This window comes from Beta vulgaris, chromosome 7 (assembly GCF_026745355.1).
Source record: "Beta vulgaris subsp. vulgaris cultivar EL10 chromosome 7, EL10.2, whole genome shotgun sequence".
In the NCBI taxonomy this organism is placed as follows: Eukaryota; Viridiplantae; Streptophyta; class Magnoliopsida; order Caryophyllales; family Amaranthaceae; genus Beta; species Beta vulgaris.
The window spans coordinates 17259260-17272317 of record NC_079208.1 but is presented as its reverse complement, the minus strand read 5'-3'; the positions used below and the strand labels follow the sequence as shown (position 1 = coordinate 17272317).

Genomic DNA, 13058 nt, shown 5'->3' with positions numbered 1-13058 from the left:
ATGGATGGATCAGCACGCTTGCCTTTCAGCTGCTTTAAGCTACCGGTAAAATGACGTTATATTATTACTACTTTGTCTTTTCTTTCTTTGGAAATTCTTCGTATTCAGGACTTGAGATGTGGAAAGTTCGGGAAACACATAACAAAAGAACACAATTTTATATTCACATCAATAATAAATTTAAGATAAAATAGTAAAAAATTGTCAAACTTACTTAATATATCTTTTAAACATATACCTAATATTAATTTTTATATAAGAAAATAACTTCACGAGAACGTTTATATTTTGGGTTTTTTCACCAGGTTTCCATGAGTTTTTATAGAATGCATGAGGTAGTATTTCGGTTTCAAAAATTTATCGGGTTCCTCTTAACTTTGGTTTGGATATGATGTATTTAATATTCCCAATAACTTATTGGTGTTGATCTATTAACTTAAATGACACAAAATTAGTTGACTTCTATCATAATTCCCATAATATTTCACATTAAGTCAAACCAATTCTTCTAAAAATAGACAAAATTGCCTAAGAAGTACTTAGGCTACTACTAAAACTACTTTGACCTTAGAAAAAAAAAAAAAGACGATTTATAAACTATGAAAGGAAATTTTTGGCTTAGTGTAGGTCAATAGGAGAATTAGGTTGGACTTGAGATGTGGAAAGGAAATTTCTTGCAGACATAGACATTGTTCTTGATGAAATTTTTTCTATTTGCTCTAGTTTTATTTCGAATTTTTTCCTTGAATAATGCAAAAGTTGGTTTTAATTCCCAAAATATGCCCAAAAAAATTAAAATTCCCTGCTTACCGTCCACGTAGGACGGCACGCGAGAAAATTTTTTTTTTTTGTTTTAACCCACGGAAACCGCTACTCAAAGTAGCGGTTTAATTTTAAAATAAACCGCTACTCTGAGTAGCGGTTTATAAATATAAATCGCTACTCCGAGTAGCGGTTTATAAATATAAACCGCTACTCTGAGTAGTGGTTTACCTGCGCAAAATATGGTAAGCAGATATCATTTTTCATAATAAACCGCTACTCGGAGTAGCGGTTTTACCTAAGTTGAAAAAAATAAAATTTTCGGCACTTGTAAACCGCTACTGCAAGTAGCGGTTTTATTAAAAAAAAAAAAATCTTGCGTGCCGTCCTACGTGGACGGTACGCATGGAATTTTAATTTTTTTGGACATATTTTGGGAATTAAAACCCACTTTTGTATTATCCAAGGAAAAAATTCGTTTTATTTCTATAACTTGGTCTCATGTTCGTAGAAATGGCAATGTTGTTGCTCATCACCTAGTGAAACTAGTTCCATTTGGTACTGAATAAATATGGGAGAATCATTGTCCCCCTGAGATTTCCTCGTATGTACTTGTAAATACTTTGTTTTTGGATTAATAAACTAGCTCGCTTTTCCTCTAAAAAAAAGGTTGGAGTTTATGTGATTTCAGATAATTTAAGTTAACATAATCAAGATCACTAAATTATGAGAGTGTGTGGTACATTATATATAAACTTGAGGGGGTACCTAATAAATTTTTGTAACCGTAAGGTACCTAATGAATTTCTTAAAATCTAAAGGGTGCCTGGTAAAAAATTCGTTTTATTTCATCATTACCATCAAAGGTGTAAAACAACAAAACTTCGGCAAAAAGGACCCACAATGATTGTTTATTTTCTAATATAATTAGTCTTACCATCGTCGTTTTTATAACTTTTTTAATTGGTTTAACGTAATCAGAACATTGCCACAAACAAAATTGAAGAATCAACAATGTGAATTATTTTGGCATCAAATTGAAGTAATTAGGTTTTTGAATTTTTTTCTATTATTGGAGAAAATGTTAGGTACCAATTTTTGTTCTTTTTGTTTTTGACTTGAAAAGTTAGAGTGAGCATCACTCCATCAAAGCTTTGTACTCAAGGATACAAGAGATATTAATTTAGGGTGAAATTTCAATCAAAAAACAACATCAAGAGGTTGTGATCTTTGCTGACAAGTATTTACTCGCATTAAATTATTTCGCTTGAATCCGAATTAAATATGATAAAATAAATCTTAATTGAGCTGATAACTGATTCAGACAAATTAACGTTGAAGTTCAAAAGAAAACACATTAATTTACCTACTTTCCCTTTGTTGATTTCTTCTTCGATGAAAAGTAAGGATGATGCTAAAAAAAATCTTATAGTACTAGCTAAGAGAAGGGAGAGTGAAAAGTTTAAGTATTCTTTGCTGGAATTTATAACATTTTTCCTACTTAAAATAATGGTACTACAACAAAAAGTTCATAATTTTTTTTTCGAAAAATATATTAGTTAGGTATTTAAATTATAAAAGTGATTTATAACAATTATTCAACTTTGTTCTTTCTCTTTACATTTTTTTTGTGCAATATTTTTTTTAGCAATATTTTCTTTTCACAGGTGAAAAAGGAGATATGCATATGATACATTTGCCTTTTCTTCTTGTCAACAATATTATGATATGCATTACATTATTTTTTTGATTGTACATATTTCTAAGGAAAATAATGACTAAAGTAGATTCTACAATTCTAAATTATTGTTGGCCATATTCCATGGATACGAAGCTAATATATTGAAACAACATAAGTATGATGGATGATTGGATTAAAAATGTGGAGGTCTTAATTAGGGACAAAGTTGTGTTACTTATGTAAGTATTGAGGATGTAAGTACCAAAAAAGACCAAAGTATCATCTTAGGGTGTAAAAGTGATAAGAAACAATGAAGATGAAGAATATTATTTGATATAACGAGAAAGAATCATAACCTATGTTTGTGTGGGATATGATGATATAATGTTTAAAGCAAATACGTCGACTTCTCAAAATGCTCCTTGCTTGGGTCCGATAAGCTACTTAGCCCCCAATCCTTTATGTGAAATTACTATATTGTCCTGATGACGTGAGAAGCCCATATTCTTGGGAGTGAGCCCAACCCAGTTGGGAATCCGACCTAGCAATACGACTTCATAATGACGTCATCTTCCCTAATCAATATTAATAGGGACCGGAGACCCATTTATGGAGGTAATGAACAGTTCACTCGCTGACTATCTCTCTGGACCTCAAATCTCAATATTGACTTGAGCGTTGGAGGGGTGATCTCGGAATGCAAGTCTTAGGGCTCCATCAGACAATTGACACCTGCCTGAAATCCAATCCTCATCGAGCTTGTAACAAGATCCCCCCACAGTTAAAGTTTTGTACCCGAAACATGTTAATGCCTTATGTGAGGCGAACATCAAGAAGTCATGCCCATCGTCCGAAGGACTCATCGAGCATGACAACCTCAAGACCAGGTGCCTCGTCGAGCTAGGGAACCTGAAGCTGAGGTAGCCGAAGAGACAACAAAGAACTCAAGAAAAGCACCCATATTATTCGAAAGGAATGCCCACGTCCTCAAAGAAATTGGACCTCGTGCGCCGGCAAGCAACATTAATGAACAAGGGCGTCGAAGGCACATAATCTTGCCTTGAACTGAACGCTCGTTCCACGAGAAGCAGATCCCCAACCAGGTCACTTGACAAGATCTTCGACAACTACCAGAACAATTCAATGATACACTCGAGAGAAGCCTTCGAGCATTGGTGTACAACCTTCAGAATGGGAGCGAGGGGATATCTAACCGACCCCATGCCGCCCTCGAGGCCCTGGCCGCAGAAGATGATACCCTAGGATGAGTCAACAAGAACAAACGATATAAGAGTTCGAAATAGGCATATTATAATAAGAGTAAAAGCAGGTCTTCGAACATTAGGATGCCTAAGAATGTTTCTTGACTTCTCTTGAACATCCTTACGGATCCTCGCACGTATTAGGGTGTTAGCAGTTAGCCTTCGCTGCATATCTGCGTCCAATGTTTCATAAGCGATATCAGCAGTATCTAACTAAGAGTTGGCATCAAAGAGACGAAAAGAGGTAAAAAAAGGGCATATTACAGTAAGAGTAAGAGGTGTTCAAACTTCAGGAGGCCTATGAATGTTCATCGACTTCTCTTGAACATCCTTACTGATCGTCGCACATATTAGGGCATTAGCAGTCATGCTTCGCTGCATATCTGCGTCCAACTTTTGACGAGCGATACATGTATCATCCAACTAAGAGTCGGGATCAAATAAAAGAAGGCAAAATTATCCCATGGACTAATGCCCTACCCTTAGAGTAAACCGAGCTCAGATCAATCGTTGACAATAAGTGGGCACCACTGAGGAAGTTTGCATCAGGTAACCAGTGCGTAAGGACTATTTTTTGTCACCATCAACCCATTATTTGACGGTCTAACAGTAGATAACCGCAATAACTTCATCCCCGATCACCTGCAAAACTAAGATATTTAGGAACATGCTCGCCCCCCATCGTTTGGTACCCGAGGAAATTTCTACTCCTCTCCCTGGTAAATAAGAAACTCGCCCCTGAATTATTGGTAATTCAAGGGCATCCCTTCTACTATTCGATAATCAAGACGGGCTTAAAAGTTTTGTCACCCCTCCCCGTTATGCTTGGGGAACATTATTGTAAGCTTCTCCATAGTCCTCCATAACCTTAAGGATGAAACGATCAAGATTATGTCACAAAGAGCCAGAAATTCTATCGTGGAACCCACGCTATATGGCATCAGTTGGCAAAAGACAATTTCGTATTCCCTAAGGACTTCGACAGTGAAGGGTTGAAGGAGGAAACGTAAGCCCAGCTCGAGGTAGGCCTTCAAAACTCTATCCACCTATTTGGGGAGTTACAACCAACTCCTTCGGCTTTGGAATGTACACATATAAGGGTTCTTAACCCAGTAGGTCACTGAAATATCATGAAGATGCTCGTCGAGTAACCGTCTCCAAGTCCCTCGAATATAGAAATTGGATATGCCATAGCCTAGCTGGCTATCTAAACTTAGATTCTACCTCCATAGTTACTTTCTCTGCATCTCTCCCCATGGTCTAAACAACCTGATGTTGAAGAAGAGGGTCTAAGTAACTCCTAATAGCTCGAAGGTAGGCCACTTAACATCTTGAAGAGGATTAATGATTTCCACTCCCTCGATGGATAACTCTCCTAAACTCTAATATAGTATAACATCGAGTATCTTAGAGGATTCTAGTATGTAGGGGCTAAGGACGCAAGGAGTACATTGTTTAAGATAACCCCCTCGAATAAAGGGATAGGGGGTAGTGGTATGGTGCCCAACTCCACGAATTTTGCTTCATTCATCGAGGGAGAACTAGGCCCGATCTAGTCCATTTATTGCAAAAACGAAAAGAAGAAAGAGAATAAATAAAAGTGGTACGTTGATGTAATCGGCCCTCGAAGCTTTAGAAACACTAGAGGTAGCAGAACACTCTTTTTGCAGTTAATGCTCTCTGGTCTTCTCCTTATTCTATAGGGATTTTGTATGCTCCGCTCAGCAACAACCGTCTTCGTGGGCTTAATGCCTCCCATAAGGCCTAAAACAGGAAAGGTTTTGGCCCCAACCAAGACGGTCAACTGAAACTCCTGCAGTCCCGTAAGCGAAAGGTTAACTCCAACCAGCTTGGTGGGTACCTGCAACCAAAAAGCTCACTCAAATCAGCTCAGCTAAAAATCCCTACTTACATAGGCAACTCGCCTAGATCGAGCGAGGGATACTTCGAGTAACCACACCTTCATTTTTGGATATTTGATGTCGTTAACTAGCAAGCGCTCCAGATACCAAGCCCTTGCATCAAGGCATGGCTCATGGCCTCCTTCGATGTACATGAGACTCATTAGCCCCTAGAAACCTCAGAGAGGTTCCAATGATCTCCTTCGAAGTTCTTAGGGCTCATTGACCTAAGGAGACCTCGATGAGGTAACAATGAAGCCCTCCGGGCTTATATCCCAAATGTTAACTTGAGCCAGCACAACTCAAAAGCCCTACCTCCATAGGCATCTCGGCCAACTCGAGCGAGGATACTTAGAGGAATAACCCCACAATGGATCTTCAAAGTCGGTATCTAGCAAGCGCCTCAGATGCAATCCCTTGCATCAAGGTAGGGCTCGGCACCTCTTTGAATTCATGGGGCTTATTATCTCCTAAGTAACTTGAAAAGGTTCCATTGACCTCCTCCGTAGTTCATGAGGCTCATTAGCTTCTAGCAACTCGAAGAGGTTCAAGTGACCTCTTTTGGAGTCCATGGGGTTCATTAGCTCTTGAGCAACTTGAAGAGGTTTTAATGACCTCCTTTGAACTCCATTGTGCTTATTAGCCCCTGAGCAATTTGAAGAGATCTTGAGGACCTCATTCGAAGTCTATAGGGCTCATTAGCCCCTGAACAGCTCGAAAATATTCCAATGATCGCGATCGAAGTCCGTGGGGGCTCATTAGCCCTTAAGCAACTCGGAGAGGTTCCAATGACCATTTTGAGTGTCTAGGGGGCCCTTTTATCCCCTGAGAAATTTGTAAAGTTTCCAAATACCATCTTCGAAATCCATGGGGCTCATTCTGTGCAACTCGAAGAGTTTCCAATGTTGTCCTTTAGGAGCACCCTCGCTTCGAAGACCCTAGGTTTAAAATTTTCAAGCAAAAAGGTGTTCTATTCTGCATAACATGCGAATTCAGAGTCGTTCTTCATCACACATTCTGCTTGGGCTTTATGTTTGTGCTTGATAAGTTATTGTCTACAAGCTCATGAGTGAAATTACATATATTGCCCCTGATGATCTGAGAAGCCCACATCCATGGGAGCCAGCCCAACCCAATTGGGAACCCGACTTGGTACTCATTAAGATGTCGTCATCTTTCCTAATCCCTATAAATAGGAACCGGATCCCCATTTAAGGAGGTAATGAACAGTTCACTCACCAACTCTTTCTCTATACTCTCTCTCTCTCTCTCTCTCTCTCTGGACCTTAGATCCCATTAGTGACTTGAGTGTCGGAAGGGCGATCCCGAAATCGCCCTAATCCTTGTTATGCTTTTCTTACGGCTCCATCGGACAATTGGCACCTGCCGAAAATCGAATTCTCATCGATCTTCTAACCAAATCACCAACACTTAATGTTTTATACTGGAAACACTTCTTATGCGTGGATATAGAGTAGAATGTGCTCTAAAACATTCTAGAATATGATTGATATGTTGATTCCAAAGCACGTATTATTGATTTTGATTTCAAATAAAGGAATAATTAGTAAACGAAATAGTATGAAGGAAAACATGTAATAATGAGTACATTGTCAGGGTAGTGATACTTACAGTCAAAGAGAAAAGGGATAAAAAGAAACAAGAAGATTTGATTTGGGAGAATTTATGAAGGCAAAAAAATATTAAGAAAAAATATTGTATTTTTTGTGAAACTCATAGGCCAAGCTCTACTACGTACTTAAGACATGTCGATGGAAAAATTGGATTGAGATAAAGTAAGTGGTTGTTTGGTATACATGGGAATTTAATCGTCACGGGAAGTTCCATTTCCTAGGAAGTTATTTCCCGTATGTGATTCCTAGGAATGGAGTTAACATATTTTGTTGACATCAAGGAATTTGTAATTCCCAACTTGACAGGGTGGATTAGCAGGCATTTGGTATGGATGTACAATTAAAGTTTTATTTGAGAAACAAGAATTGAAACTGAAAACAATATATTGTTGTTAATGATAAAGGTTGCAAAAAGGAAATAAAGGCATTTATATGTTAAGAAGGAAAAATGTTAAATTAGTTGAAGTTCTAACTATGTTAGTCCAAGTTATTAAAGTAATTCGTAGGCTTATAGAGGAAGTAAGGATATTCTTAAGAGCCCATCTTGGAAGTAATATGTTACATCATAACTTATTGTCTAAAATGCATAATGACATAGACTTTAACAAGAATGACATAGACTATACAAATAATGACATGAATCACATGTCATTTTATTATTTATGTCATGTCATTTGAGTGTTTTTTTCAAAATAAGCATTGTCTTGTGGGTCGTTACATCATAGATCATGGTGTAGCAATTACACACAACAATTTTTGTATTCTTAATGTGATAAAAAAAATTAGAAATTTAGCGCTTAACTTCTGCTACTTCAGTGGTATCAAAGCTACTAACAACTGCATAACATATCGTTGGGCTGTAGAGGACTATTGATGGCTAGCCAACACCTAGAGGCCCACTGCGCGTGGAAGGTGGGTAACAGATACTCTATCAAGGCTTCGACCCAAGCATGGATAAATGGCAAGATTCCTATCTTTCGGGATTGTATTACCTTGCGCGAAGCTGCAAATACCACCATAGCCAATCTCCTGCTTCTTGTTGGCTACGGCTGGGATGTTAGAAAAATTAATAACTTGTTCACACCAGCCGATGCTTTGATCATTCAAGGGATCGATCTCCCATCTCATCCTGATGTGGTAGATACTCCCTATTGGCCGTTCACTCGCTCTGAGGACTACTCCACAGAATCGGGATATGGACTTCTTCTACAACACCAACATAAAGAAATATGCCGCATGACACCCTCAGTAAACACGAAATTCTTTCATCAACCCTAGGGATTGAACATCATGCCAAAATGGAAAATATTTATATGGAAACTTTGGCACAATTGCCTTGCTACCTCATCCAGCCTACACCATAGAGGCATTCCTATTTCTGCCTATTGCCTTACTTGCGTACACGATGAAAAGGATGCCTACCACATTTTGCGACTATCCCCCTTGCTATTGAAGCTTGGGAAGCCGCTAACATTCAACTACAGGGCGAGATTCCTCCCCTACTCTCCATATCATCTTGGCTTGAATTTTGGATTGGCAAGCTTATAGAGGAAGATGGCTACTGTGGTTCAGATTACCTAAATTCATTGGTACTCTATGGGCTATTTGGAAAACAAGGAATAACCAAATATTCAGGCATGCACGAGCTACATTACAGATACTTTCAGATTTTGAGCAAGTAAGTATTCGGCAACATGACCTCTTTGTCATAAACGATCCGTCATATCCTGCTCCTCCACCGGCCCCTGATTACATGGGTTCCCCGGGGATTGATTTTTTCAAATCTGGGTCAAGTACAACATGGTAACCCGGATATCATAGTCCAACTGGACGGATCATGGCACTTAAACACCACAGCTGGAGGGATTACTTGGGTTGTGACTGATAACATACAATGCGTCTACCAACAAGGTGTGTTTTTCTCTTTCATCGGCCGCACTCTATACTGAAGCTGTTGCGTGTCTCCACGCCATTCAATGGGCACATACGAACAGGCACCATAATATTCTACTTACGACGGACTCGATTTTATTGGTTCAATACCTACACTCCAGGAAGCCGGCTGACATTACAATCCAACATACCTTAGCGTCTATCCGAGAAGAAGTCGCGAATCTTCACTAGTGTCGTCTCTTGAAAGTCAGCAGGAATCAAGTTCAACTAGCTCATACTATAGCTACTAGTTGTCATAAGAATATAGTTAATTTAGTTTGTATGTTTTCTTGATGTAAAAAAAAAAAAGCTACTAACAACATAACATGTATGTTAATAGAGGCAAATTTAAAAGAACTAGTCAGCCAAATTAGATAATGGATGTAATTTTCTTGTTAACAATTTACCAAATAAAAGGAAACTTAAGATATACAACTATTTTGGCAACTTTTACAGACAGATACCTATTCTATTTTAGGTTACCAGGGACGACATTTGTGAAAGGCCAACATACATGGCTAATGGGAGCAAATGAAGTTGATAGCAGAGTATTTTCTAGAGCTATTCTTGCCAAGGTAATATCTCAACTTTTAACTAATGTTCCTTCATCTAAATAAATGTTCTAATGCATTTACATTTATATAAAGAGTCATGGATATGATATGATATTTTCATTTAAAACTTACTAATGTAAAAATAGGGATACGATTTTACACTAGTAGTTCAGTTAATATTCAGTAATAGATCCTGATATTTTTGGTCAAGATGAAAATCAACATCCCCAATTGATAATTCTTGTTTCGAATGCAATTAGGACATAATAATAAAATAATTAACCAAATATTTAACTTATATAGGTAACTAGAATTAATCTGATGCCTGAAAATCAAGTGCAATCCAATCCACGAAACAATTTGATCTAAAGCATAGAATTATTTCCAGACATCAGATTAATTTTAGTTACCTATAGAAGTTGAGATATTGGATAATTTTTCAAAACTTATAGTCAGCTTATCGAATTTTTTTCATAGTAAAAATGATATTGGAGAAAATCCAACAAAAGACACAAACTACTAAGAACATGAAAATGTAAAACAGTTTCCATTTATAGTGGTACCTTTAGTAAGAAATAAAGAACCTATCATGATTTTCATTTCCCTTTATATCTTTTGTATAGTGACATCCATCTACACACGAGGAGTCTTAACAAGCGATTTAGTTCATTGAAACTACAAAATGCTTAAATAAACTAAATTATACCCATAGGTCCACCAAATACACTAGTGTAATGATAAAGCGAATCGATCATCCTAGGACTAAGGGACATCGGTTTATAGTCACCAAACAATAAGCTAAGCTGGAATGGAGTTGATTTATCAATATCGACTATAAACTATCGAAGTTAACTATATATAAAATAGGGGACTGGATTTAACATCAATTAATCATGGATTAGGAACAATAAGTCGGGCAAGGAATTATGCAAAGCATTATGTGAATAACCAATTATCACCTAATATGCTTCCAAATATCTTCTGAATATGAAGCCATTCTCAATTTTAAATTAACATTGCTCTCGCACATGCAATTCAACATCAAAGTAAATTAAATATAGATCATACATAGTTTTCTTTAGACCGTGTTTCCATGCCAATACTAATGCAACCTTATTCATAGCCAAGCAACAGCCAAATGGCCAAGGTAAATGCATTAAAGAATAAAAGACCTCAATCAAGTAATAATTTAATCATGAAATAAAATCTCTATTCAATCATAATTGAGTGAAACCCAAACCCTAACCAAAAAAATACTTCATACTCATGTAATTAAATTAGAGAGATTTACAACAAATAATCTAACTTTGAAAGCTAATCTAAGAAGAACAAACAAAAATATAAAATCAAAGCATGAACTTTAACAATAATTTTTTGGTTCAATTGTGTCCCTACTATTCCTTCTAACACTTCAAGGACTGTAGCAAAATATTAGAATGAGAATAATTGTTGTTTTACCTCAAAAAATATCGAGGTATATGAATGGATCAGATCACGAGTTTATAACTAAATTTGTTTGTATAGAATCTTATGCTTGTTGCGTGCCATAGGGTAAGGGGTCCAATCTAATTAGTTGTTCTCGCATGGGTTTAGCTATGTTGTAAATGGTTGTGCTTTGATCAATGTACTTAGTAAAAATAAAATAGCATTAAAATAATGAAACAAAGATGAGAAAAGGAAAAAGAAAATATTACTTTTTACATTAAATAATCATTGTCACTTGATTAACCCACAAATCCCACCACCCAAATTCTACAATGACTTTTCTAAGTTTTCTCTCTAGAACTAAGTTTTACCTCTCTAAAACCTTGCTTTATTTTTTGAAATTAATCTATGAAGGTTAATCCTCTCTAATTTACTCTTTAACCACTCTCTAAAAATTCTCAAATAGAAAATGAATAAACGTTCCTTTTATTGCAAATAAAACAAATATACAAGATAAATTCTAAGTTCTAAAATGATAACTTGTCGCGAGCTTGGAATTAGGTTCCACAACGACAACAATTGTGGGTCGACAAATAGTTGAAAACAAAATTGTTGTGGGCGTTGCAAGCAAGCATGATGAAGATGTTACCAAAGGCATGGGTGCATCAACCCGTTAGGACAATTAAGTGGCGACTCAAGCAAAAACGTTACCGACAGTGGGGCTTAAGCATGGCTTGACCTTGGTGCGAAACAGGTAAGTAGGTGGCTTTCATGGGCTGTCTGCTAAGCAATGGTAGAGGTTGTGTGAGAGCGAGAGGCTTGGCGTCTAAACGGTGTGTTATCCTTCTTATTACCAATAGTTGCATCCTCATTGTGTCACCGCTGCTCATGGACGTTCATCGCAACATCTTGCTGGAGTTATCGTTGCACATTAACTTGCTTCATTGCTACACTTAGTTTTATCATTGCACCATCGATTATCACTCTTTCTTCTTTGCTAGCTTCCATCGTCCCGACTATCAAGTCATTACTCCTAAGCCACGACCTCACAAACGAGTAACGGTACACATATAGCAACACTGTGAATCATAAGGTATAAGATAAAACAATTAAAATAAGAATGAAGGAAAATAATGATTGAGATAAATCTAAAAATTAACAAATTAACAAGTAAAACTCAAATAAGGTCGTCAAAAACCTAATAAAGTACAATAAAATTCAAGCTGAACCACTATGTTATGAGTCCCATAAATAACACTTATCAAGTTCCACCAAACTAAGCTTTTGCTTATCCCCAACAAAAGATCAAAAGAAAACTAAAGAGAAAATTATTGATGGGAGGAAAAGAAAACAAAAAGAAACAAGGCAAAGCAACATCAAAATGAGAAAGAATGCACACCAACTAACTGTTGTAGAAATCATGTACAATTGCTTTTAGCACAAACAACAAGCCATTCAAACCCCTCTCGTCATGAGGATGAGTAATGATCTCATAAGGCTTTCCAAAGAGTTTACCATAACTCTAGAGTTTAAAATTTAAGACAAGGCAAGAGAAGCGTCAAGAAAAAGAAAATAACAGGATTGCACAAAGTTCAAAACAACACTATGTCTATGGCTGAGGGGTGCTTATATCTATGAGAGTTAAAATAAAGGAAAAATTGTCAAGAATAAGTCAACCTTTGCGTTGACCGCTTTTAACAAGTCAACCTTCATTTATTCCAGTAGCAAGTAAAGTTTGTACATGAATTAGCTTTTAACAAGTTTTTTTACTTATGACCTGAACAACCCCTACAATTTTGTTCAGTTTTAACAGGTGTGTATTCTAGAACTCATTAAATTGTTCTTTAGAACATATTTGCACTGCTTGAATTTTATAAAAGTTCCGTGAGAAACTTAAAACTGAACAA

General features: G+C 36.8%; 1 protein-coding gene across 1 annotated transcript in view; it reads left to right on the top strand.

The window, feature by feature from the left end:
* The window catches only part of LOC104898845 (transcription factor BHLH42), a 65715-nt gene that overhangs the window by 14667 nt on the left and 37990 nt on the right, over positions 1-13058 (top strand). The window contains exon 3 of the mRNA XM_010685955.3: positions 9651-9747. Within this exon, the coding sequence (XP_010684257.1) occupies positions 9651-9747 (97 nt within the window). The remainder of the gene's footprint in view (positions 1-9650; positions 9748-13058) is intronic.